At 46.8% G+C, this 24,954-nt stretch overlaps 1 protein-coding gene across 2 annotated transcripts in view; it reads left to right on the top strand.

Annotated features, from left to right (window-relative positions):
• LOC126282200 (tubby-related protein 4) overlaps positions 1-24,954 on the top strand; it is a 1,357,172-nt gene that overhangs the window by 1,253,876 nt on the left and 78,342 nt on the right. For both annotated transcript variants that reach the window (XM_049981737.1, XM_049981746.1), the window contains 2 exons: positions 3,916-4,140; positions 12,012-12,240. In XM_049981737.1, the coding sequence (XP_049837694.1) occupies positions 3,916-4,140; positions 12,012-12,240 (454 nt within the window). The remainder of the gene's footprint in view (positions 1-3,915; positions 4,141-12,011; positions 12,241-24,954) is intronic.

Genomic DNA, 24,954 nt, shown 5'->3' with positions numbered 1-24,954 from the left:
ATCTTACTTCAGTATGAAGAAACAAAGTTTTAAGTTTAAGTCCCATATCATCACACAGTAGCTTGAATAGCCTTGAGTTTCGAGCCTTTGCCTTGATGAGGTTTATAATTTTTACAGTGCCTGCCTCGCTGCCTGTCTGTCTGTCTTTCTGCTAAGACCCCTTTTCCTCGGGATATCGTATCAACTTGAAATTTATGTCAGGTACTAATGTTTACAGTCTCCTAGCGCTGTACATACTCTAAGCTTCTAAGTCATAAGATATGTCCATATATGTCACATACGTTGATACTCGTAAATTTACTCACCAAATCCCATCGATGAACTGTCCATATACTCGTACATGTCGGGTTTGGTGCTCTAGCGGCGCAGTCGGCCTTAGACTGTGTAGTGGCGTGGACTTGCCTAACGCTCCGAGACGCGCTCCGCTAGCAAGAGTTATGTAGTTGGTAGGAAAGAAATGTGTGTGGGAGGAAACTGGGAGCCGACGATTTCCCTTTGTTCGTTTGTTTGTTTGTTTGATTTGTAAATAATTAGCACCTCACGTTGTTCAGGACAGTCCATTGTGTAGTGTTATCTTTATAAACTACACTCCTGGAAATTGAAATAAGAACACCGTGAATTCATTGTCCCAGGAAGGGGAAAATTTATTGACACATTCCTGGGGTCAGATACATCACATGATCACACTGACAGAACCACAGGCACATAGACACAGGCAACAGAGCATGCACAATGTCGGCACTAGTACAGTGTATATCCACCTTTCGCAGCAATGCAGGCTCCTATTCTCCCATGGAGACGATCTTAGAGATGCTGGATGTAGTCCTGTGGAACGGCTTGCCATGCCATTTCCACCTGGCGCCTCAGTTGGACCAGCGTTCGTGCTGGACGTGCAGACCGCGTGAGACGACGCTTCATCCAGTCCCAAACATGCTCAATGGGGGACAGATCCGGAGATCTTGCTGGCCAGGGTAGTTGACTTACACCTTCTAGAGCACGTTGGGTAGCACCGGATACATGCGGACGTGCATTGTCCTGTTAGAACAGCAAGTTCCCTTGCCGGTCTAGGAATGGTAGAACGATGGGTTCGATGACGGTTTGGATGTACCGTGCACTATTCAGTGTCCCCTCGACGATCACCAGAGGTGTACGGCCAGTGTAGGAGATCGCTCCCCACACCATGATGCCGGGTGTTGGCCCTGTGTGCCTCGGTCGTATGCAGTCCTGATTGTGGCGCTCACCTGCACGGCGCCAAACACGCATACGACCATCATTGGCACCAAGGCAGAAGCGACTCTCATCGCTGAAGACGACACGTCTCCATTCGTCCCTCCATTCACGCCTGTCGCGACACCACTGGAGGCGGGCTGCACGATGTTGGGGCGTGAGCGGAAGACGGCCTAACGGTGTGCGGGACCGTAGCCCAGCTTCATGGAGACGGTTGCGAATGGTCCTCGCCGATACCCCAGGAGCAACAGTGTCCCTAATTTGCTGGGAAGTGGCGGTGCGGTCCCCTACGGCACTGCGTAGGATCCTACGGTCTTGACGTGCATCCGTGCGTCGCTGCGGTCCGGTCCCAGGTCGACGGGCACGTGCACCTTCCGCCGACCACTGGCGACAACATCGATGTACTGTGGAGACCTCGCGCCCCACGTGTTGAGCAAATCGGCGGTACGTCCACCCGGCCTCCCGCATGCCCACTATACGCCCTCGCTCAAAGTCCGTCAACTGCACATACGGTACACGTCCACGCTGTCGCGGCATGCTACCAGTGTTAAAGACTGCGATGGGGCTCCGTATGCCACGGCAAACTGGCTGACACTGACGGCGGCGGTGCACAAATGCTGCGCAGCTAGCGCCATTCGACGGCCAACACCGCGGTTCCTGGTGTGTCCGCTGTGCCGTGCATGTGATCATTGCTTGTACAGCCCTCTCGCAGTGTCCGTAGCAAGTATGGTGGGTCTGACACACCGGTGTCAATGTGTTCTTTTTTCCATTTCCAGGAGTGTATAAATAGCATTTTATAAGTAATAAAAATCAATTGATCGTGTAACTTCTGTGCTTCTATGTAACCAACACAATTACTTTTGATGCAAGTACAGTTTACAGGCACAAACATAAAAAAAATCTATATACTTATACAAATTAATGTAGATAAGTGCAAAAGCTGTTTATGAAAAGCAGAAACACGTTTTATATAATCTCGACAAATTATTGAAGCAATGTCTCATACGTTTCTGTTTTGCTTTTCTTTATTGTTTTATCGAGGGAATTGCAGTTTCTGGCGCTATGTGATAAATCGGTATTGTAATTAAATTTCTACTACAACATTCTTCTGTTTCATGTTACACATCAACAATTTTCGAATTTGCCCTGGATTAAACATTGGCTGTTTCAGTTTTGCTATAAATGCTGTTTATTTTTAAGTAACAGACAGGAGAACTATGTAGAACAAAAATGTTCCATAGGTTATGTGACCCTTTGCATAATCTTCACTGAGTTTTCAGACTGTTCACCACTTCCGATTTCTAGCAGAAGCTATGTAGTGAGACTCGGATCGTAGGCTCAAACAAAGCAATCGAAATGAGGTAACGCCTGATACGTATGTAACACATCTAACGTACAGGTAATGCGTTTCCGATATTAAGTGACCAAGATTATTAGAGAAACTTCTGTAGTGTATGCTTCCTAATGATAGTCTGTGGTATCCGAGGGTAGTTTTACAACTTTACTTTTTTTCGAATAAGGTACAGAACCCTAAAAATTATTGTGTATTGCGTTGCTTACTAATGAGGTATATCATACGCTATCATAGTTGATACCCGTCTGTTGCATTACAGAATGCAGGAGAATGTCGATGAAGTTTGGAATGTAGGAGAAAAAGTACTGGCAGAAGTGAAGCTGTGAGGGTGAGTCGTGAGCAGCCAGCCGTTGTGGCAAAGCGGTTCTAGGCGCTTCAGTCCGGAACCGCGCGCCTGCTACGGTCGCAGGTTCGAATCCTGCCTCGGGCATGGATGTGTGTGATGTTCTTACGTTGGTTAGGATTAAGTAGTTCTACGTCTAGGGGACTGATGACCTCAGATGTTAAGTCCTATAGTGCTTAGAGCCATTTGACCATTTGAGTCGTGAGTCTTCTTGGGTAGCTCAATCAGTAAAGCGCATGCCCTGAAGGAAATGAGGTCCGTCACACAGTTTGAATGTGCTAGGAAGTTCCAAAACAGCAGACGCGCCGGTGCGGAGTAAATCTGACGTGAGTTTCTCTTGATGGGAGATCCACAACTGTTATTCATCAATCAATGATAATCTCCATTGCGGCTATAAAAATTATTTATTTCGAAAAATTCTGCACAATCCGGTTCCAGGACATGTATCCCATCTTCAGGTCCACATTAAAATGCGAGTGCATAAACATATTATAAACTGAAACTTCCTGCCAGATTAAAACTGTGTGCTGCACCGAGAGTCGAACTCCGGACCGGACAACACATATAAATCACTGAGCAAGTTGAAAAAGCAAGACATGTGAAGAAGGTAACATTCGAATGAACACAGAGTCCAAGTCAAGCGGCCGCTGGCTGGCTGGCCGCTTATGTGGCGCGGCTGCTGCATGGCTGGAGACAGCGGCGCATGTACAGATTGCGCGTAATTGCACGGCGGCACTTTGAATGATCGGCTAGTCACAACAAAAATCTCAGTCTGGATATTTTAACCTATTTTAGCCTCAGTAGTGGATCTGTTTGGGGACTCGTATTTTAATATACACCTGAAGATGGGAGAGATGTCCTGAAACTTATTTGTGCATTCCTTTTCAGATATACAAATTCTGTCAACTGCAGCGGATATTGTAACTGATGAGAGTAAATTTGAGCATTAGTTTGGCAGTGGAGTAGCTGCTGCAGCTTGTAACGTCCGCAGTCGCCGGTGACGGCGCTGACGTGGGGCCACAACGACAAGCGGCTGTTCGTGGCGACGGGCTGCCAGGTGCATATCGCGTGGGTGTCGCGGCGCGTCGCGTCGCTGCAGCTGATGTGCCGGCTGCGCGTACACGGCGAGCTGCGGGCCGAGCACCAGGTGGCGGCGCTGCCGCTGCCCGCGCGCATCAAGGCGCTCATCTCCAACCTCTTTGCTCAAACCATAAGGGTGAGTCAGCCACCGACACCACCACCACCACCACAACGACCACCACCATCATCATCACCACCACCACCACCACCATCATCATCATCATCATCATCATCACCACCACCACCATCACCACCACCACCACCACCATCATCATCATCATCACCACCACCATCATCATCACCACCATCATCATCACCATCACCACCACGACCATCATCATCATCATCATCATCACCACCACCACCACCATCATCATCATCATCATCATCACCACCACCACCATCATCACCACCACCATCATCATCACCACCATCATCACCACCACCATTATCACCACCACCACCACCACCTTAACCTGCTACGTCACTACCGTAGCGGCTACTGCTTCGCTCGTGTGGGCTCTATGAACAGCACACATCTTTTTTGTTTTGTTTTTATTTCATAGAATTTTTATGTTGTCCACAAATTGCAACACCTTCTAAGCTGTTCACGCTAATTAAGCCCATATAAACACGATCGCTTCCCAACGTAGTTCTGACCAAAAACCGATTTGGTAGCTGGAGTCCAAAACTATGCCTATTGCATTCTTGTGTAAGATACACTACTGGCCATTAAAATCGCTACGCCAAGCAGAAATGCAGATGATAAACGGGTATTCATTGGACAAACATATTATACAAGAACTGACATCTGATAACATTTTCACGCAGTTTGGGTGCATAGATCCTGAGAAATCAGTACCCAGAACAACCACCTCTTGCCGTAATAACGGCCTTGATACGCCTGGGCATTGAGTCAAACAGAGCGTGGATGGCGTGTATAACTACAGCTGCCCATGCAGCTTCAACACGATACCACAGTTCATCAAGAGTGGTGACTGGCGTATTGTGACGATCCAGTTGCTCCACCAGACGTTTTCAATTGGTTAGAGATCTGGAGAATGTGCTGGCCAGGGCAGCAGTCGAATATTTTCTGTACCAGAAACGCCCGTACAGGACCTGCAACATGCGGTCGTGCATAATCCTGCTAAAATGTAGGGTTTCGCAGGGATCGAATGAAGGGTAAAGCCACCGATCGTAACACATCTAAAATGTAACGTTCACTATTCAAAGTGCCGCCAATGCGAACAACCGGTGATCAAGACGTGTAACCAATGGCACCCCATGCCATCACGCCGGGTGATACGCCAGTATGGCGATGACGAATACACGCTTCCAATGTGCGTTCACCGCGATGTCGCCAAACACGGATGCGACCATCATGATGCTGTAAACAGAACCTGTATTCATCCGAAAAAATGACGTTTTGCCGTTCGTGCTCCCAGGTTCGTCGTTGAATACACCATCGAAGGCGCCTTTCTCTGTGATGCAGCGTCAAGGGTATCCGCAGCCATGGTCTCCGAGCTGATAGTCCATGCTGCTGCAAACGTCGTCGAACTGTTCGTGCAGATGGTTGTTGTCTTGCAAACGTCCCCATCTGTTGACTCAGGAATCGAGACGTGGCTACACGATCCGTTACAGCCATGCGGATAAGATGCCTGTCATCTCGACTGCTAATGATACGAGGCCGTTGGAATCCAGCACGGCTTTCCGTATTACCCTCCTGAACCCACCGATTCCATATTCTGCTAAAAGTCATTGGATCTCGACCAACGCGAGCAGCAATGACGCGATACGATAAACCGCAATTGCGATAGGCTACAATCCGACCTTTATCGAACTCGGAAACGTGATGGTAGGCATTTCTCCTCATTTCACGAGGCATCACAACAACGTTTCACTGGGCAACGCCGGTCAGCTGCTGTTTGTGTATGAGAAATCGGTTGGAAACCTTCCTCATGTTAGCACGTTGTAGGTGTCGCCACCGGCGCCAACCTTGAGTGAATGTTCTGAAAAGGTAATCATTTGCGTATCACAGCATCTTCTTGCTGTCGGTTCAATTTCGCGTCTGTAGCACGTCATCTTCGTGGTGTAGCAATTGTAATGGCCAGTAGTGTATTATGAGATATGGTGATGTTCCTGGCCCCTCGCTCACCCGATTTATCGATATGAGACTTGTTTTTGTGGGGATATTTAAAATCATAAGTCTACATGAACAAGCCTTGCACAATCGATGACCTGAAGAATTCCATTCGACAGGAAATTGAATCCGTACCGAATGAAATGTTGGAGAGAGCCATGTGTAACTTTTGGGAGAGCATCCAAATTTGTATCCAGCAAAAGGGACGTCATCTCGAACCAAATTAATATATATTTCAAAATTGCATTAAAACAGCTATCACTCAATGCTTGTTGTTATTATTTTTATCAAACTGTGTCCTAGTCATCCAACAGTGAAAAACATGCGTTTCCTCTGCTCCATCCTGTATATTACACTGTGATTTTTTGCACCATATACAAACTCTAGGGACTGATAGATGAGAGTATATGGAACTAAAAATTCCTAATGAACTTATCTCCACAAAATGAATGGTTTCCATGTTAAAGACTATCTATTCAACTATACTTTGTTACAGAGACTGCAGTCTAATGCGCGCTGTACCACGCAGCCACAGTTACTGGGTGCATGGTTTCCTCCTACAGGGTGGGACTGTTCCTCATATGTCATGCCCTAGTGCCCTCTCCAGCCTATGTTGTGTCCGATTCACTTCTCTTGCTGATTCACATTGCAGTGGATCTGATACGGCGCAGTACACAATAGTTCTGTATTCGCATCGAGGGCTTGCCAACATCGTGTTTCCTTACAGAGAGGCAAATGGCAACGGGCGGCGAGCAGCAAGGTAGTATCAGAAAGCCTATCCCCGCCGACAACAACCACAGCATTCAACGTTTTCAACAGTGTTTCGCAGCTTGTCTGGGACCAGGTCGTTTCAGGAAGTCATGAAGGACGTAACCGAAACGCTTGGGCGCCAGACTCGGAGAAAAATGTGGTTAACACTGTGGAAGGAGACCACCATGTCAGTACCAGGCAACTGGCCTGCCAGTACGGTATATAGGATGGGGCCCCTCCACGCCCGCACCAACGTGGTGACCAAACCAAAAGTTCTACTGTCACCTCCGTAAGCATGTTAGTTTTGAATCAGGCGTCACAGGATGCAGGCTGTGATGTTGTCCATGCGTCTGGGTAAGATTACTCATTTACATGGTCCATCAGGAGATAGAAGTGGCCGAAAGCGATCGAAGGGTAGCGGTTGTAAGGGCAGAGGGAAAAAAGTGCCAAGACCAGCGCCAAGGGAAAAAAACCTCTGCGACAGTAGGACGGGTAGTAAGGGCAGTAGCGGCTTGCTAGCTGCGACAGAGCATGCAAGGTGAGGTCGGTTAGCGTGAGGTATCGTGCTTCGTTACCTGTGTGCTGCGTGTCCGTTAGCTGGGTCAGTCCGGGTGCTGCGGCTGGGCTCGCTTGTAGTCTCCTGGGCCGGCCGCAGTGGCTTCCTCCCTGCAACATAAGAGTTCGGCGCGGCAACGCATGCGTTGCTGTTATGCCCTCTGCTGCGCCTTGTCGTCGGAGACTTGGTGCAGATCCATCAGGCTGGTGCAGAACGGCGGCGTGGCTACCGTTCAGCGTCCTCCTCTACTGCACGCCGCAGCCCTTTCGCAATGTAGCTTCAAAGAGCTCCGCTTGTTCGAAGAGCTGCGTCTGTTCAGCATCCGAGGAAGTGTTGCCGTTCGCTCGCAACTCGGCGATAAAGGCTGCCCTTTTGGCTTCTCGATCCCTTGCGGGACCCGCTCCCGTAGCGGTCGGCGTTGCCACCGGCTCAGCTGGGGCGGCGGTTTTCTTCTTAGCACCTTTCACCTGCGGTAGTGCTGCTGGGGCAACCGCTGGCTCAGGCGCGCGGACGTCCTTCTGCGAGGTCGCAGGAGTGTTCGCAGGTACTGCTGCGCTGGGGCCTCGGGCGAAGACTGCACGCAGCTGCCTTAAGGCCTCTTCTTTCTCTTCAGCCACGGCGGCTGCGAAGGCAGCCCTCTCTGCCGCAATGACGGCTCTGAGGGCTGCAGTGGCCTCCTTCACGGCGGTGCCGAGTTCGAGGTCACGTATCTTCTCGGGAGCGCGGGCTGCGTCCTGGCCGCTCGTTTCCAAGCGGTCTTCCCTGCTCCTGGCAGGTGGAGCTGCTGCTGCGCCGTCCCTCTGCTGCGCCGGGCTGTTCTGCGCCCTACGCCGTTTCCGACGTCGTCTTCGCTTCTTCCGCTGCGTCGGTGTGGCCGCGGCCGCCTCGCCGCCCCCGGCACGGCTGCGGCTTGCGAAAGCCGCACAACCGCGCCAACTGGCGACGTGCGGGCCGCCACACCGGACACAGGTCGGCAGAACGTTGCTGCCGCGGTTGCAGGCGCGGCTGTCGTGCTCCCCTGAGCACTTGACGCACCGCACCGCTTTGCGGCAATACTTCGCAACATGGCCCTCGCCCTGTCGCTCCCGCCGTCGACCGTATGCACGGTCACGGCATAGAGCGGCGCCCTCTTCTTGTTGGTCCGGTTGTGCAGCCTTGCGGTTACACCACCAAACCCGGCTCGCAGCAGCCCTTCCCGGACCGCTGCCTCGTCACAGCACCAAGGTAGCCCCGGAGGAGTGCCTTAGTCGTCTTCATCCTTCCTGCGGAAGGTGCCTTCTCACGCGCCGACGGTGCGTCGACGATGTGGTCGGCCACTGCGACCTTGATCGCCCTGTGGTCGGCCACGTTTGCAGCTCGAACGCAGATGAGCGAGTCTGTATCGACAGACTCGTAGACCACTTCGTTCCGTGCGCAGTTCGTCATGGTGTCGAACAGCGCTGTCCACCCACCTTTACACTTGATGTATAAAGGGGGGACAGGCCGCGACTCGTCTTCTCGGGAGTTCCTTGCATGGTCGGCAGACTCAGTGAGTTGCGCAACCGAAGGACCCTTCGTAGCGGCAGGTTTCCTCTGCGCACCCTTCTTTCCCATGCTGTGAGGCGCGGAACACGACAATCTGCACGCGTTGTGAAAACAACGCACGACAATTTGCTCTGCGCGGCTCCCACAGCACAGAAACCTCTTCACGAGCTCTCAACGGCCGAGTTAGCGTAGCGCGCAACGGCAGCGATGCGCTCGCCTCGCTAGCTCAGGCCGCTCTGCCGCCAGTACAGTGTGGAACATTCTCTGCGACAACTATTACTACTCTTATCACTTACAGCGTGTGCAGGACTTACTAGCGAGAGACTTTCCACATTGGGGGCAGTAGTGTCACTGGCTTCTTCACCAGGCAACCACCAATCCGGGGTTTGTGTCACCCATCCTACTTACAGAAGAGGCCACCTATTACGCGGAGTGGTATCTTCAACTTTCAGAACAGTCATCTGCGGTAAAGCATACAGAACACCATGGTATGGTGACAGTGAATCACCAGCATCGCTGCAGCCAGAATGTGTGGGCCGGGATATTTGGCGGCCGTATTTTGGGACCAGTCTTCGTTCCACGTCGCCCAACAGGCACACACTATCGGCGTTTCTTGCAGGTGACTTCGTCTCTCCTGCTGGAAGAAGTGCCGTTGATGATCCCAAGGGTTATGTGGCTGCTGCAGGGTGGTGCTCCAGCCCACTTCGCCATTAACGTCCGGCTTCATCTCAATCGTGTCTTCCCAGTCGATGGATCGGACGAGGGAGTCCAGTTCCATGGCCTGCTCGTTCACTGGATGGCAAGCCATGCGATTTCTGGTTGTGGGACCATCCCAAAAGTATCGTGCATGGAGAGCCCATTCCAGATGTGGAGACGTTGAAGCACCGTATTCATGCTGTCTCTGACACTGTTCAGTTGCAACCTGGCCGATGTGAACGTGTGAGACAGAACATGCTACGGCGTGTACAGGCATGTGTTGAGACACAGGTTCAAATGACTCTAAGCACTATGAGACTCAACATCTGAGGTCAGTACTCCCCTAGACTTAGAACTGCTTAAACCTCACTAACTTAAGGACATCACACACATCCATGCCCGAGGCAGGACTCGAACCTGCGACAGTAGCAGCAGTGCCGTTCCGGACTGAAGTGTCTAGAACCGATCGGCCACAGCGGCTGGCTGAGGCACAGGGAAACCATTTTTAACACATACTGTAAGTGCAGCTGCATGTTACCGCGCGCTTTAGACCGCAGTCTCTGTAACAATGTACACTCCTGGAAATTGAAATAAGAACACCATGAATTCATTGTCCCAGGAAGGGGAAACTTTATTGACACTTTCCTGGGGTCAGATACATCACATCATCACACTGACAGAACCACAGGCACATAGAAACAGGCAACAAAGCATGCACAATGTCGGCACTAGTTCAGTGTATATCCACCTTTCGCAGCAATGCAGGCTGCTATTCTCCCATGGAGACGATCGTAGAGATGCTGGATGTAGTCCTGTGCAACGGCTTGCCATGCCATTTCCACCTGGCGCCTCAGTTGGACCAGCGTTCGTGCTGGACGTGCAGACCGCGTGAGACGACGCTTCATCCAGTCCAAAACATGCTCAATGGGGGACAGATCCGGAGATCTTGCTGGCCAGGGTAGTTGACTTACACCTTCTAGAGCACGTTGGGTGGCACGGGATACATGCGGACGTGCATTGTCCTGTTGGAACAGCAAGTTCCCTTGCCGGTCTAGGAATGGTAGAACGATGGGTTCGATGACGGTTTGGATGTACCGTGCACTATTCAGTGTCCACTCGACGATCACCAGAGGTGTACGGCCAGTGTAGGAGATCGCTCCCCACACCATGATGCCGGGTGTTGGCCCTGTGTGCCTCGGTCCTGATTGTGGCGCTCACCTGCACGGCGCCAAACACGCATACGACCATCATTGGCACCAAGGCAGAAGCGACTCTCATCGCTGAAGACGACACGTCTCCATTCGTCCCTCCATTCACGCCTGTCGCGACACCACTCGAGGCGGGCTGCACGATGTTGGGGCGTGAGCGGAAGACGGCCTAACGGTGTGCGGGACCATAGCCTAGCTTCATGGAGACGGTTGCGAATGGTCCTCGCCGATACCCCAGGAGCAACAGTGTCCCTAATTTGCTGGGAAGTGGCGGTGCGGTCCCCTACGGCACTGCGTAGGATCCTACGGTCTTGGCGTGCATCCGTGCGTCGCTGCGGTCCGGTCCCAGGTCGACGGGCACGTGCACCTTCCGCCGACCACTGGCGACAACATCGATGTACTGAGGAGACCTCACGCCCCAGGTGTTGAGCAATTCGGCGGTACGTCCACCCTGCCTCCCGCATGCCCACTATACGCTCTCGCTCAAAGTCCGTCAACTGCACATACGGTTCACGTCCACGCTGTCGCGGCATGCTACCAGTGTTAAAGACTGCGATGGAGCTCCGTATGCCACGGCAAACTGGCTGACACTGACGGCGGCGGTGCACAAATGCTGCGCAGCTAGCGCCATTCGACGGCCAACACCGCGGTTCCTGGTGTGTCCGCTGTGCCGTGCATGTGATCATTGCTTGTACAGCCCTCTCGCAGTGTCCGGAGCAAGTATGGTGGGTCTGACACACCGGTGTCAATGTGTTCTTTTTTTCCATTTCCAGGAGTGTATTTCTGATAGTATGGGCACCAAGCACTTCCGGACATAAGTTCATTCGACCTTTTTTGTTGTGCATCCTCTCATTGGTCAATCCCTAGAGTTCGTAAATGGTGGAAAAAATCGCCCTGTATTTATGTCGAATGTAATAAATGCTACAAAAACTTAAACCTCTGATATTGGTTTTGAAACACCCCGTACTTCTATCTCAGAGATAGTGGAAAGATTGCGAAATTAATTTTATTCTTGGTGAAAATGTAGCTACATGAAATCTTCCAAACGTTTATAAAGGCACTGTATAGCTTTCTGCTCAGCATTCCCGCTACGGTTTGAAGGGATGGTGACATTTGTTTCGTCTGGTCGGCAGTGCTGTGTTCCTGAGACGTCCGCCCTGAGGGAGTTCGTGTCGCGCCCGCCTGCGGGCAGCGTGAGGCTCCACTGCACCATGATCAGGCACGACGACGACTCCAACCTGAGCTCCGGCACGTGCTACACGCTCTACCTGGAGTACCTCGGCGGCCTCGTCCCGCTGCTCAAGGGCAAGCGCACCAGCAAGATCCGGCCGGAATTCGTCATTTTCGATCCTCAGGTCGACGGTCAGTCCCATTTAATGAACCACTTTCCAACATACTTTTTTATGTTGTGTTACTTTTATTCCATTACTAGCTGTAAAAGACCCGCTTCGCACTGTTTGTATCTTCATTTGTTTTCTGCGAACATTTCTGATCACTCGAGAACATTCGAAAACATGCTAAACATGAAGATTCAAAAAATCGGGAAAAATTTGTATTCGCGTTAAAAAGCTATTCTAGAATGCTCAAAAATACTCTCCAGTACTCTTAAATCCATTGGTGTATTCAACAGTATTATAATGTAGAATAAAGCACTCTGCCAATCAATTCTGTATAGAGCTCCAACAATATTCTGAAACATTCTAGAACGTTAAAAAATAATTCAAGAACTATCTAGACAAGGGGTTCCCAATAAAATTTTCTCGAGAACCCTCTCATCGAGCATGGTTGGTACCTTGTCATATCACAGTATCGACTACCTAAAAAAGACAAATTAAGAGTCTTTTTATACGTTTTCAATTTTTATTACTAAGAAAAAACATTGACATATTCATTATTGAAAAAATATTGAACTTAAAACTTTTTCAATTTAGCCACCATTGTTATTGTTATTGTTAAGCGGCCAAAACAAAAAATTGGTTATCATACGAAATATATTTAATACATTTTTTATTCTACTAGCATCTTGCGGACCCCTCTGGCATGGTTCGAGGACCCCTGGGGGTCCGCGGACCGCCTGTTGGGAACCACCGATCTACACCATTCTAAAATCTAGACCATTCGAGAATATTTTGGAAGATTCGTTAAAGCTCGACAACACAGATAACTATCGAATCTTTTCCTGTTCATCTCGTAACATAACAAGCGTCTAAAGGAAAATGAAATTCTGAGAGGCAAAATGTAAATAAAGATGAAGTCGACTAAATGTGCATGACATTTTCTCGTGCGCTCCGCATACATCAATGCAGATAGCCAGCAGAAAAGCTCGATAAAATAGGTGAATCTCGAACTTCTCCCGTAAAATATACATTGCTGCAAAAGAGATGGAAGATGTCTTGGTGACCACAACAGTGTGACAGCGACAACTTCAAACACTCATATCTCTGCACACATCTCCAGAAACTCAACGACCACACAGCCATTATAATACATAATCTGGGGAACCAAGTTAGCACCTAACACAAATACTAGTGATTGTTGGTGGGGGGCTGTAAAATATAAAGCTGTACAAAATCATTAGCATAATCTCAATAGAGCTGTAACTAAAGTAGTGAAAGAAAACTTTGCTTTGCTTTGAGTATATTTCACACTTAATTAACTTATTCTATCGCAATAATTGCTTGTGAACTAAATTAGTCACCTTGTTACTTGATGAGTAAACATATAAATTCTTTGGATTTCCATCCCTAGATGAAAAAAGCAGGAACCTTTCACATTTTAATGTTTGCCTTTGACCCTTATTTATAGTGATATTAAGCGCCAACGTTACGGGAAATTGCAGTCTTTTGAACTGAAACAGCAGTTCGGAAGACATGAGCGGAATTGTCGAAATAAATGATGTTAATCCTCTATCTTTCACTGGTATTGTGTTTGCTTCAGTTAAATTGTTTGATAACTGTTCAAAACAGATTCTAGTTTTGAATTTTTTAAATTAATATTGTCAACTACTTCCTCTCTAACTGCTGCAAAGGCTCTTTCAAATAAGCAACTTGAATTATTCTGAATGTTGTTTAGAAAAGATTTCATCTATTGATTCATTTGGGCTGTTGACTCAATTACATAAATCATTTGCAAGTTCAATTTTGCCAGTTACACAAACAACTGGATGAATGCCTTCAATAATTTGTAAGAGATATTCCATAAATCATTTGTAAGTCCAATTTGGCCTGTTACACAATCAGCTGGATGAGTGCTTTCACTAATTTGTAGGAGATATTTGACAAAAAGTTTTACTTCTTCGTCACTGGAAAGTTGAACTCTCTTTCCTCACTCGAAGCCAAAGAAATGATTTCGCCAAACATCCATTCGTTTCATCTGCTGGTGTTGGTTTTGGAATAACTGGAAGCGATTTTTGAAAAGTCCAGAATGTGCAAGTAATGCAACCCTCTCTCCCCCAATTAATTCCAGTTTACCTCGAATATCTGGAACATTCTGGAATCTCATGGAAAATTTTTGACATTATGGAATATTCTCGAACACTGTGGAACGAACATTCTGGCCAATCCCGGCCACTTCTGTATTCGATTGCGAGCTACTTCACTTTATTCTTATAATAAGTTCATTGGTATGGAGCCCTTTTTGACACCAATGACTTCCAACCAAACCTCTGCAGTTTGAAACCAAATCTTATTCCTGGATGAGGGATGAATGGCTACCGTACCAATTGACCCTCTTAGGGCTGCAGGATTGTGTGACTGAGTAATAGTGGCACACACGGACAAACCACACTCACATTTATCACCTCGGGAACAAATGCCCCCTAAAGACACCCATTTTTTGACCACACCTTATAATCCCCACGGTGCTGCGAAAATCACTTGCGAAGATTTGGCAGCATACACAACACATCACATTTACCTTTGTTATAAAATAATGTAAAGTCCAGATTGGAATATCAACAATTATTATGAAGAGGGTAGATTGCTACTCACCGTAAAGATGACAAGCTGAGTTGCACACTAAGCATCCGGCCAAACCCTTCTTCACGAAAAAAGGAAGAAGAAGGCTTTGGCTTAGTGTGTAACAGTCTTTATGCTTTGCCAGTGTGCAATTCAGTGTGTCATCGTTACAGTGAGTAGCAATCTGTCCTTTTCAGAACTGTTGCTACTTTTATCATATGTACTTATTTCGTCTGTTTCTGTCCATTGCATCCTGGATACACAGGAAAGGAGAACATATTGCTTTATATGTGTTTCTAGCTACACTGCTCTCAACTAAAATTGCAGCATGATGAAGGCGCCATGCTACTAACTTAAAATTAGCATGAAGTCTAGTATACGCTCAGAGGAGGAAATTATCAACGTTTCAGCCTAACCACACGAATTAGGCTGCTCTGAAAGATTATGCAGTGGCTTTCTTATTCACAAATCGAATTTAAATGTTGTTTGTTTGTGAAAGATCGTGTTGACCTCATGTAAGAAGGGGATCAATTACCAGCGCATTTAGGAGTTCGACAGTGGTCAGATCATGGCCTATGGGGACTGCTGTTTATTGGTCCACGATACTGCTACTCGCGTTGGTCGGGCTCCCTGCTAGTATGGAATCAGTTTGTTCAGGAGGTTCATACTCAAAGCCATGAAGGATCTCAACGATGCCAAGCGAATATCGCCTGAGAGGACATTGTTTTTATGGCCACGTATGTTTGTACAGACATGCCACGTCACTTGAATCAGGAAATGAGCTTGTTTCCAGCAACACAAGTGTCCACATCGACACTGTGACGGCGTATGGAACACCACGAACTGGCAGCATGGCAACCACTGTTGCAGCTTCGTTTGTTGTGGCAGCAGAGAGAAGTGTGCTGACAGCAGTGAGTCCAATGACGGCAGTGGGGATTGGAGTGACCGACTCCTGGTTTTGCACAACGTGTCTGTATGTTGAGACTCCAAGGAGAAGGTATGTTACCATGCTGAATTCATGATCATCATACGGGCAGCACCTGGTATGATGGTATGGAGGGTTGTTGGTTACACAACACAATCACCTCTGGGGTCTCATAATTTGACAGCAGCCATCACATTCCTAATGTCTTAAGGCTAATGGCCAGGCGTTACCTTCTAAGATTCTGTGATGTCACCTTTCAAGAAGGTACTGCATGTTGACTGTTCTCTCGTGACCTACACCGATACAGAGGGTGTTCGACTTTTGTTGTGAGCAGTTCATACTCCACACCTCTCACCCAATAAAAACCTCTAGTCATGGGTTGACAAGAGACCGAAACCCATCACTCACCTGCAACTCAAAGTCGTCACCATGCAATTCCTGGTGCATAGAAATATGGTACGGGTGCTATCGATGTTGATATAGCATTCTCGACACCGACGTTTTTGAGATTCTATATTCTCGCGCAATTTGTCTGTTACTGATGTGCGGATTAGCCGCGACAGCAGCTAAAACACGTACTTTGGCATCATCATTTGTTGCAGGTCGTGGTTGACGTTTCACATGTCGCTGAACACTTCCTGTTTCCTTAAATAACGTAACTATCCGGCGAACGGTCCTGACACTTGGATGATGTCGTCCAGGATACCGAGCAGCATACATAGCACACGCCCGTTGGGCATTTTGATCACAATAGCCGTACATCAACACGATATCGACCTTTGGTAAAAGGTCCGTTTTAACACGGGTAATGTATCACGAAGCAAATACCGTCCGCACTGGCTGAATGTTACGTGATACCACGTACTTATACGTCTGTGACTATTACAGCGCCATCTATCACAAAGTGAAAAAAGTGATCCAACTAAATCAGTCATATTTATTTACGTACTACACGAATATGTAATAAAATATGGGGGTTCCTATTTAAAAAAAAACGCAGTTGATATCCGTTTGACCTCAGGCAGCACCATCTATCGGGCCAACCATAGCGCCATCTGGTTTCCCCCTTCAAGCTAGACGAGTTTCGTTCTTTGTAGTTTTTTCGTTTGACGCTTATTTCGTGAGATATTTGGCCCGGTCACGATCAATGGACCCCCCTGTATATAGGGTGTCCCATTTATCTTGACCACCCTAAATAGCTGTTTGTTCAGATGCAAAGTACAAACTGTTTCAAGCACATGTTCTTTAGTCATCAGGGGGACATCAATGCGAATGATTGCCTTCGTAGTAGCTTTGTTTTTACAAAGATATGAACAACGGTATGACTTTTTTAAATGGAACCCTGTATTTTTTCTTCTGTTATTCATTGCCTCTTCTAAAGCCCTATTCAAAAATGTATCACTGAAACACAACGTTATTAATTACTAACTCGACATTGACTTTGAGTCTGCAATCACAAACTCGTCCACTTGCAGGAGTTATCAGAAAACAAATGAAAACCAAGTAAAAACATAACACAAAATTGACTCTGACTCTCCTGTACCATTGCCCAAGCGTAGCACTCGCACAGACAAAGCTGCCGAAGTTACTGTTCTCGCTTCCGTTGCTATGAATCCACATGTGAGCACACGAGAGCTTGAACACGATGTTGGCATTCCTAAAAACCAGTGTACATCGTATTCTTACACGTCACCGGTTCCATCCTTACATGTACACTTACATCAAGTATTGCATGGGAATGAGTTCCAGAATCGTGTACAGTTCTGTCAGTGGGCACAGCAGCAAATCCCCACCAACCCGAACTACTTCTCCAATGTTCTATTTACCGATGAATGTTCCTTCTCAAACAAAGGACAGGTAAACACAAGGAACATGCATTTTGGTTCAGCGACAGCTCCCGGTGGAATAGACAGGTGGTACATCAGCGTCAATGGAGAATTAACGTCTGGTGTGGGTTGCGTGGTACTACAATTATTGGCCCTTATATTATCAATGGTAGAATAAACGGCACAGCGTATGCCAACTTCCTCAGACGAATTTGTGCCGGCCGGTGTGGCCGTGCGGTTCTAGGTGCTTCAGTCTGGAACCGCGTGACCGCTACGGTCGCAGGTTCGAATCCTGCCTCGGGCATGGATGTGTGTGCTGTCCTTAGGTTAGTTAGGTTTAATTAGTTCTAAGTTCTAGGCGACTGATGACCTCAGAAGTTAAGTCGCATAGTGCTCAGAGCCATTTCAGACGAATTCTTCCTCCTCTTCTGGATGAAGTGCCGCTAAGAACCAGAATGCTTATGTGGTATCAACACGCGGTATGACTTTTCTAAATCGCACCCTATATTTTTTATTCAGTAATTCATTTCCTCTCCTAAAGACCTATTCAGAAATGTATCACAGTGTACCATTCACTGAAACACAACGTTATTAATTACATAACACAATACTGACGTTGACGCTCCCAGCACTTAGTGCAGGTACTCGGGATAATAGAACACATCGCATATCCAAGGATATTTCTCTCTGTACAGTTCCGCTGCCTGTGTAGCATTTCGACTACCTTCAACAACAACAACAATGTAAGAAACGTTACGTCGATGCAGTTTGTAGGAAGAACCGCCTTTACTGTATACCAGCTCTACACAACAGTATTTAAAAGGACTAAACTACTGTACTAAATGAACCCGTACATAAGAAAACAGTATTGCAATTACTGTTCTGCTAACTTGCATTCTCCATAGACGAGTAGCGTTGCTACCTTCTCTTCGTCGGTGTGCATTTTACGCACACAACTCTTCAACTGACGATGGTTGACGGAATGACGGGTGTGCATTCTACTTATGTTCACATTTGTCCTCTGTCCACGTCAACATGTGGATGTGTTCCATTATCCCGAGTACCTGCACTAAGTGCTGGGAGCGTCAACGTCAGTGTTGTGTTATGTAATTAATAACGTTGTGTTTTAGTGAATGGTACACTGTGTTACATTTTTGAATAGGTCTTTAGGAGAGGAAATGAATTACCGAATAAAAAATACTGGGTGCCATTTAGATAAGTGATACCGCTGTTCACATCTTTGTAAAAAAAAAAAAAAAAAAAAAAAAAGAGCTACAACGAAGGCTATCATGCTGATTGATGTTCCCCTGACGGCTAAAGAATATTTGCCTGAAACATTTTGTAATTTGCCTCATCTGGATAAACAGTTATTTATTACGTGATGTTTTCTGTATGGTCGTAACTGCACCTCTAAGTTGACTATGCCTTTTAGTATAGAGTACCCGTTTTGCATCCACCTGTCCACACTTCAACACCTGACCTGCTGCCCAGGAGAAAATATGCGTTGGTGTTTTTCTTTTGCCACATGTACTTCGAGGTACCAAACAACCTAAAAGCATACTATTCCTAGTAGCTATGCTTATTAGTCTGCTGATGTACTGTTGTCCTCAGACACCAATAAAATATTTGCAATTTTAGCCTCTAACAACCTATATATAAATATATACGGTGCACCATTTTAATCCACAATGGGGAATAACTTGGGATGGGGATGAGATGATACAGCAAAACGCTTTAGATTAAGTGTATAGGTGACAAAGAGGGCCACGTATTGCTACTAATGGCCATGACCTTGAACGTGATTTTCAAAGTGATTTTTTAAAATGGGAACCCTTACATATGATTCAAAAATTTAAAAGATCGGAAAATATCACGTATAAAATGATTGAAGGTCATGGCTAGTTGAATGAAGGTCAAATAAGCAAATATGTTTTTCGTTCTAGCATATATATAGTTCCCCCCATGAACCATGGACCTTGCCATTGGTGGGGAGGCTTGCGTGCCTCAGCGATACAGATGGCTGTACCGCAGGTGCAACCACAACGGAGGGGTATCTGAAGAGACGGCCAGACAAACAAGTGGTTCCTGAAGAGGGGCAGCAGCCTTTTCAGTAGTTGCAGGAGCAACAATCTGGATCATTGACTGATCTGGCCTTGCAACATTAACCAAAACGGCCTTGCTGTGCTGGTACTGCGAACGGCTGAAAGCAAGGGGAAACTACAGCCGTAATTTTTCCCGAGGACATGCAGCTTTACTGTATGATTAAATGATGATGGCGTCCTCTTGGGTAAAATATTCCGGAGGTAAAATAGTCCCCCATTCGGATCTCCGGGCGGGGACTACTCAGGAGGACGTCGTTATCAGGAGAAAGAAAACTGGCTTTCTACGGATCGGAGCGTGGAATGTCAGATCCCTTAATCGGGCAGGTAGGTTAGAAAATTTAAAAAGGGAAATGGATAGGTTAAAGTTAGATATAGTGGGAATTAGTGAACTTCGGTGGCAGGAGGAACAAGACTTTTGGTCAGGTGAATACAGGGTTATAAATACAAAATCAAATAGGGGTAATGCAGGAGTAGGTTTAATAATGAATAAAAAAATAGGAGTGCGGGTAAGCTACTACAAACAGATAGTGAACGCATTATTGTGGCCAAGATAGACACAAAGCCCATGCCTACTACAGTACTACATGTTTATATGCCAACTAGCTCTGCAGATGATGAAGAAATTGATGAAATGTATGATGAGATAAAAGAAATTATTCAGGTAGTGAAAGGAGACGAAAATTTAATAGTCATGGGTGACTGGAATTCGTCAGTAGCAAAAAGGGAGAGAAGGAAACATACTAGGTGATTATGGATTTAGGCTAAGAAATGAAAGAGGAAGCCGTCTGGTAGAATTTTGCACAGAGCATAACTTAATCATAGCTAACACTTGGTTCAAGACTCATAAAAGAAGGCTGTATACATGGAAGAATCCTGGAGATACTAAAAGGTATCAGATAGATTATATAATGGTAAGACAGAGATTTAGGAATCAGGTTTTAAATCGTAGGACATTTCCAGGGGCAGATGTGGACTATGACCACAATGTATTGGTTATGACCTGTAGGTTAAAACTGAAGAAACTGTAAAAAGGTGGGAATTTTACTACATGGGATCTGGATAAGCTGAAAGAAACAGAGGTTGTACAGAGTTTCAAGGAGAGCATAAGGGAACAATTGACAGGAATGGGGGAAAGAAACACAGTAGAAGAAGAATGGGTAGCTCTGAGGGATGAAATAATGAAGGCAGCAGAGGATCAAGTTGGTAAAAACACGAAGGCTATTAGAAATCCGTGGGTAACAGAAGAAATATTGAATTTAATTGATGAAAGGAGAAAATATAAAAACGCAGTAAATGAAGCAGGCAAAAAGGAATACAGACGTCTCAAAAATGAGATCGACAGGAAGTGCAAAATGGCTAAGCAGGGATGGCTAGAGGACAAATGTAAGGATGTAGAGGCTTATCTCACTAGGGGTAAGATAGATACTGCCTACAGGAAAATTAAAGAGACCTTTGGAGAGAAGAGAACCACGTGTATGAATATCAAGAGCTCAGATGGCAACCCAGTTCTAAGCAAAGAAGGGAAGGCAGAAAGGTGGAAGGAGTATATAGAAGGTTTACACAAGGGCGATGTACTTGAGGACAATATTATGGAAATGGAAGAGGATGTAGATAAAGACGAAATGGGAGATAAGTTTGACAGGACACTGAAACACCTGAGTCGAAACAAGGGGCCCGGAGTAGACAACATTCCATTAGAACTACTGATGGCCTTGGGAGAGCCAGTCATGACAAAACTGTACCAGCTGGTAAGCAAGATGTATGAGACAGGCAAAATACCCTCAGACCTCAAGAAGAATATAATAATACCAATCCCAAAGAAAGCAGGTGCTGACAGATGTGAAAATTACCGAACTGTCAGTTTATTAAGTCACAGCTGCAAAATACTAACGCGAATTCTTTACAGACGAATGGAAAAACTGGTAGATGCGGACCTCGGGGAGGATCAGTTTGGATTCCGTAGAAATGTTGGAACACGTGAGGCAATACTGACCTTACGACTTATCTTAGAAGAAAGATTAAGAAAAGGCAAACCTACGTTTCTAGCATTTGTAGAGAAAGCTTTTGACACTGTTGACTGGAATACTCTCTATCAAATTCTGAAAGTGGCAGGGGTAAAATACAGAGAGCGAAAGGCTATTTACAATTTGTACAGAAACCAGATGACAGTTATTAGAGTCGAGGGGCATGAAAGGAAACAGTGATTGGGAAAGGAGTGAGACAGGGTTTTAGCCTCTCCTCGATGTTATTCAATCTGTATATTGAGCAAGCAGTAAAGGAAACAAAAGAAAAATTGGAGTAGGTATTAAAATTCATGGAGAAGAAGTAAAATCTTTGAGGTTCGCCGATGACATTGTAATTCTGTCAGAGACGGCCAAGGACTTGGAAGAGCAGTTGAACGGAATGGACAGTGTCTTGAAAGGAGGATATAAGATGAACATCAACAAAAGCAAAACGAGGATAATGGAATGTAGTCAAATTAAATCAGGTGATGCTGAGGGAATTAGATTAGGAAATGAGACACTTAAAGTAGTAAAGGAGTTTTGCTATTTGGGGAGCAAAATAACTTATGATGGTCGAAGAAGAGAGGATATAAAATGTAGACTGGCAATGCCAAGCAAAGCGTTTCTGAAGAAGAGAAATTTGTTAACATCGAATATAGATTTATGTACCAGGAAGTCGTTTCTGAAAGTATTTGTTTGGAGTGTAGCCATGTATGGAAGTGAAACATGGACGATAACTAGTTTGGACAAGAAGAGAATAGACGCTTTCGAAATGTGGTGCTACAGAAGAATGCTGAAGATAAGGTGGATAGATCATGTAACTAATGAGGAGGTATTGAACAGGATTGGGGAGAAGAGAGGTTTCTGGCAGAAGGGAAGAAGGGATCGGTTAGTAGGACATGTTTTGAGGCATCAAGGGATCACAAATTTAGCATTGGAGGGCAGCGTGGAGGGTAAAAATCGTAGAGGGAGACCAAGAGATGAATACACTAAGCAGATTCAGAAGGATGTAGGTTGCAGTAGGTACTGGGAGATGAAGAAGCTTACACAGGATAGAGTAGCATGGAGAGCTGCATCAAACCAGTCTCAGGACTGAAGACAACAACAACAACATACACTCCGGGAAATTGAAATAACAACACCGTGAATTCATTGTCCCAGGAAGGGGAAACTTTATTGACACATTCCTGGGGTCAGATATATCACATGATCACACTGACAGAACCACAGGCACATAGACACAGGCAACAGAGCATGCACAATGTCGGCACTAGTACAGTGTATATCCACCTTTCGCAGCAATGCAGGCTGCTATTCTCCCATGGAGACGATCGTAGAGATGCTGGATGTAGTCCTGTGGAACGGCTTGCCATGCCATTTCCACCTGGCGCCACAGTTGGACCAGCGTTCGTGCTGGACGTGCAGACCGAGTGAGACGACGCTTCATCCAGTCCCAAACATGCTCAATGGGGGACAGATCCGGAGATCTTGCTGGCCAGGGTAGTTGACTTACACCTTCTAGAGCACGTTGGGTGGCACGGGATACATGCGGACGTGCATTGTCCTGTTGGAACAGCAAGGTCCCTTGCCGGTCTAGGAATGGTAGAACGATGGGTTCGATGACGGTTTGGATGTACCGTGCACTATTCAGTGTTCCCTCGACGATCACCAGAGGTGTACGGCCAGTGTAGGAGATCGCTCCCCACACCATGATGCCGGGTGTTGGCCCTGTGTGCCTCGGTCGTATGCAGTCCTGATTGTGGCGCTCACCTGCACGGCGCCAAACACGCATACGACCATCATTGGCACCAAGGCAGAAGCGACTCTCATCGCTGAAGACGACACGTCTCCATTCGTCCCTCCATTCACGCCTGTCGCGACACCACTGGAGGCGGGCTGCACGATGTTGGGGCGTGAGATGAAGACGGCCTAACGGTGTGCGGGACCGTAGCCCAGCTTCATGGAGACGGTTGCGAATGGTCCTCGCCGATACCCCAGGAGCAACAGTGTCCCTAATTTGCTGGGAAGTGGCGGTGCGGTCCCCTACGGCACTGCGTAGGATCCTACGGTCTTGGCGTGCATCCGTGCGTCGCTGCGGTCCGGTCCCAGGCCGACCGGTACGTGCGCCTTCCGCCGACCACTGGCGACAACATCGATGTACTGTGGAGACCTCATGCCCCACGTGTTGAGCAATTCGGCGGTACGTCCACCCGGCCTCCCGCATGCCCACTATACGCCCTCGCTCAAAGTCCGTCAACTGCACATACGGTTCACGTCCACGCTGTCGCGGCATGCTACCAGTGTTAAAGACTGCGATGGAGCTCCGTATGCCACGGCAAACTGGCTGACACTGACGGCGGCGGTGCACAAATGGTGCGCAGCTAGCGCCATTCGACGGCCAACACCGCGGTTCCTGGTGTGTCCGCTGTGCCGTGCGTGTGATCATTGCTTGTACAGCCCTCTCGCAGTGTCCGGAGCAAGTATGGTGGGTCTGACACACCGGTGTGAATGTGTTCTTTTTTCCATTTCCAGAATGTATATAAAGTTAGAATAGAGAAGGATACAGCAAAATACATTGTTAAATACAGATTGGAAGGGACATCCTGAGGAATGAGGGACGAGCGGACTCATTCAATTACTTATAAGTCAATGACCTACGTTTTATTTATGTTTGTTCTGTCTCTCAAATTCCAGAATGACATTTACACGCTGTGATGTACTTATTTTTGCCGCCAATAAACTCTTTCCAAATAAATATAATAAATAGGAGTTTCCATGAATCAAAACTGAGCATTCGGCGATCATTACCTTTAAAATTGTGGTCATTTTAATCGTACATGACCCGTTCTGCCCCTTCCAGTCTGTATATAAGATTGTGTTTTGCTGTATCCCTCCATTGTTCCGAGTTAATCGGTACTATGACTGAAACATATTTGCTTATTTGACCTCGATTGAGCCTCGCCAAGACCTTGAATAATTAATCATTTTATACGTATAATTTGCCACTCTTTTCAAATCTTAAATCAAATATCAGGGTTCCCATAAAAAATACACTGTGACCTCGAAATCGCTTTGAAAAACACGTTCAGTGCTACGACCATTAGCAGCAATGCCACCAACAACTTTCATCTAAAACATTTTGCTGTATCTCATCTCTATCCCGAGTTAGTCCCGATTATGAATTAATATGGTGTACCCTATATACACATTGTTGTTTAAGCTTAAGTCGTTTTTTACTGTCTGAGAACTCATGAATAGAAAGTT

Source organism: Schistocerca gregaria, chromosome 1 (genome assembly GCF_023897955.1).
Source record: "Schistocerca gregaria isolate iqSchGreg1 chromosome 1, iqSchGreg1.2, whole genome shotgun sequence".
In the NCBI taxonomy this organism is placed as follows: domain Eukaryota; kingdom Metazoa; phylum Arthropoda; class Insecta; order Orthoptera; family Acrididae; genus Schistocerca; species Schistocerca gregaria.
Note: the sequence above shows the minus strand (reverse complement) of the source record. Positions and strands in the feature narration are given on the sequence as shown.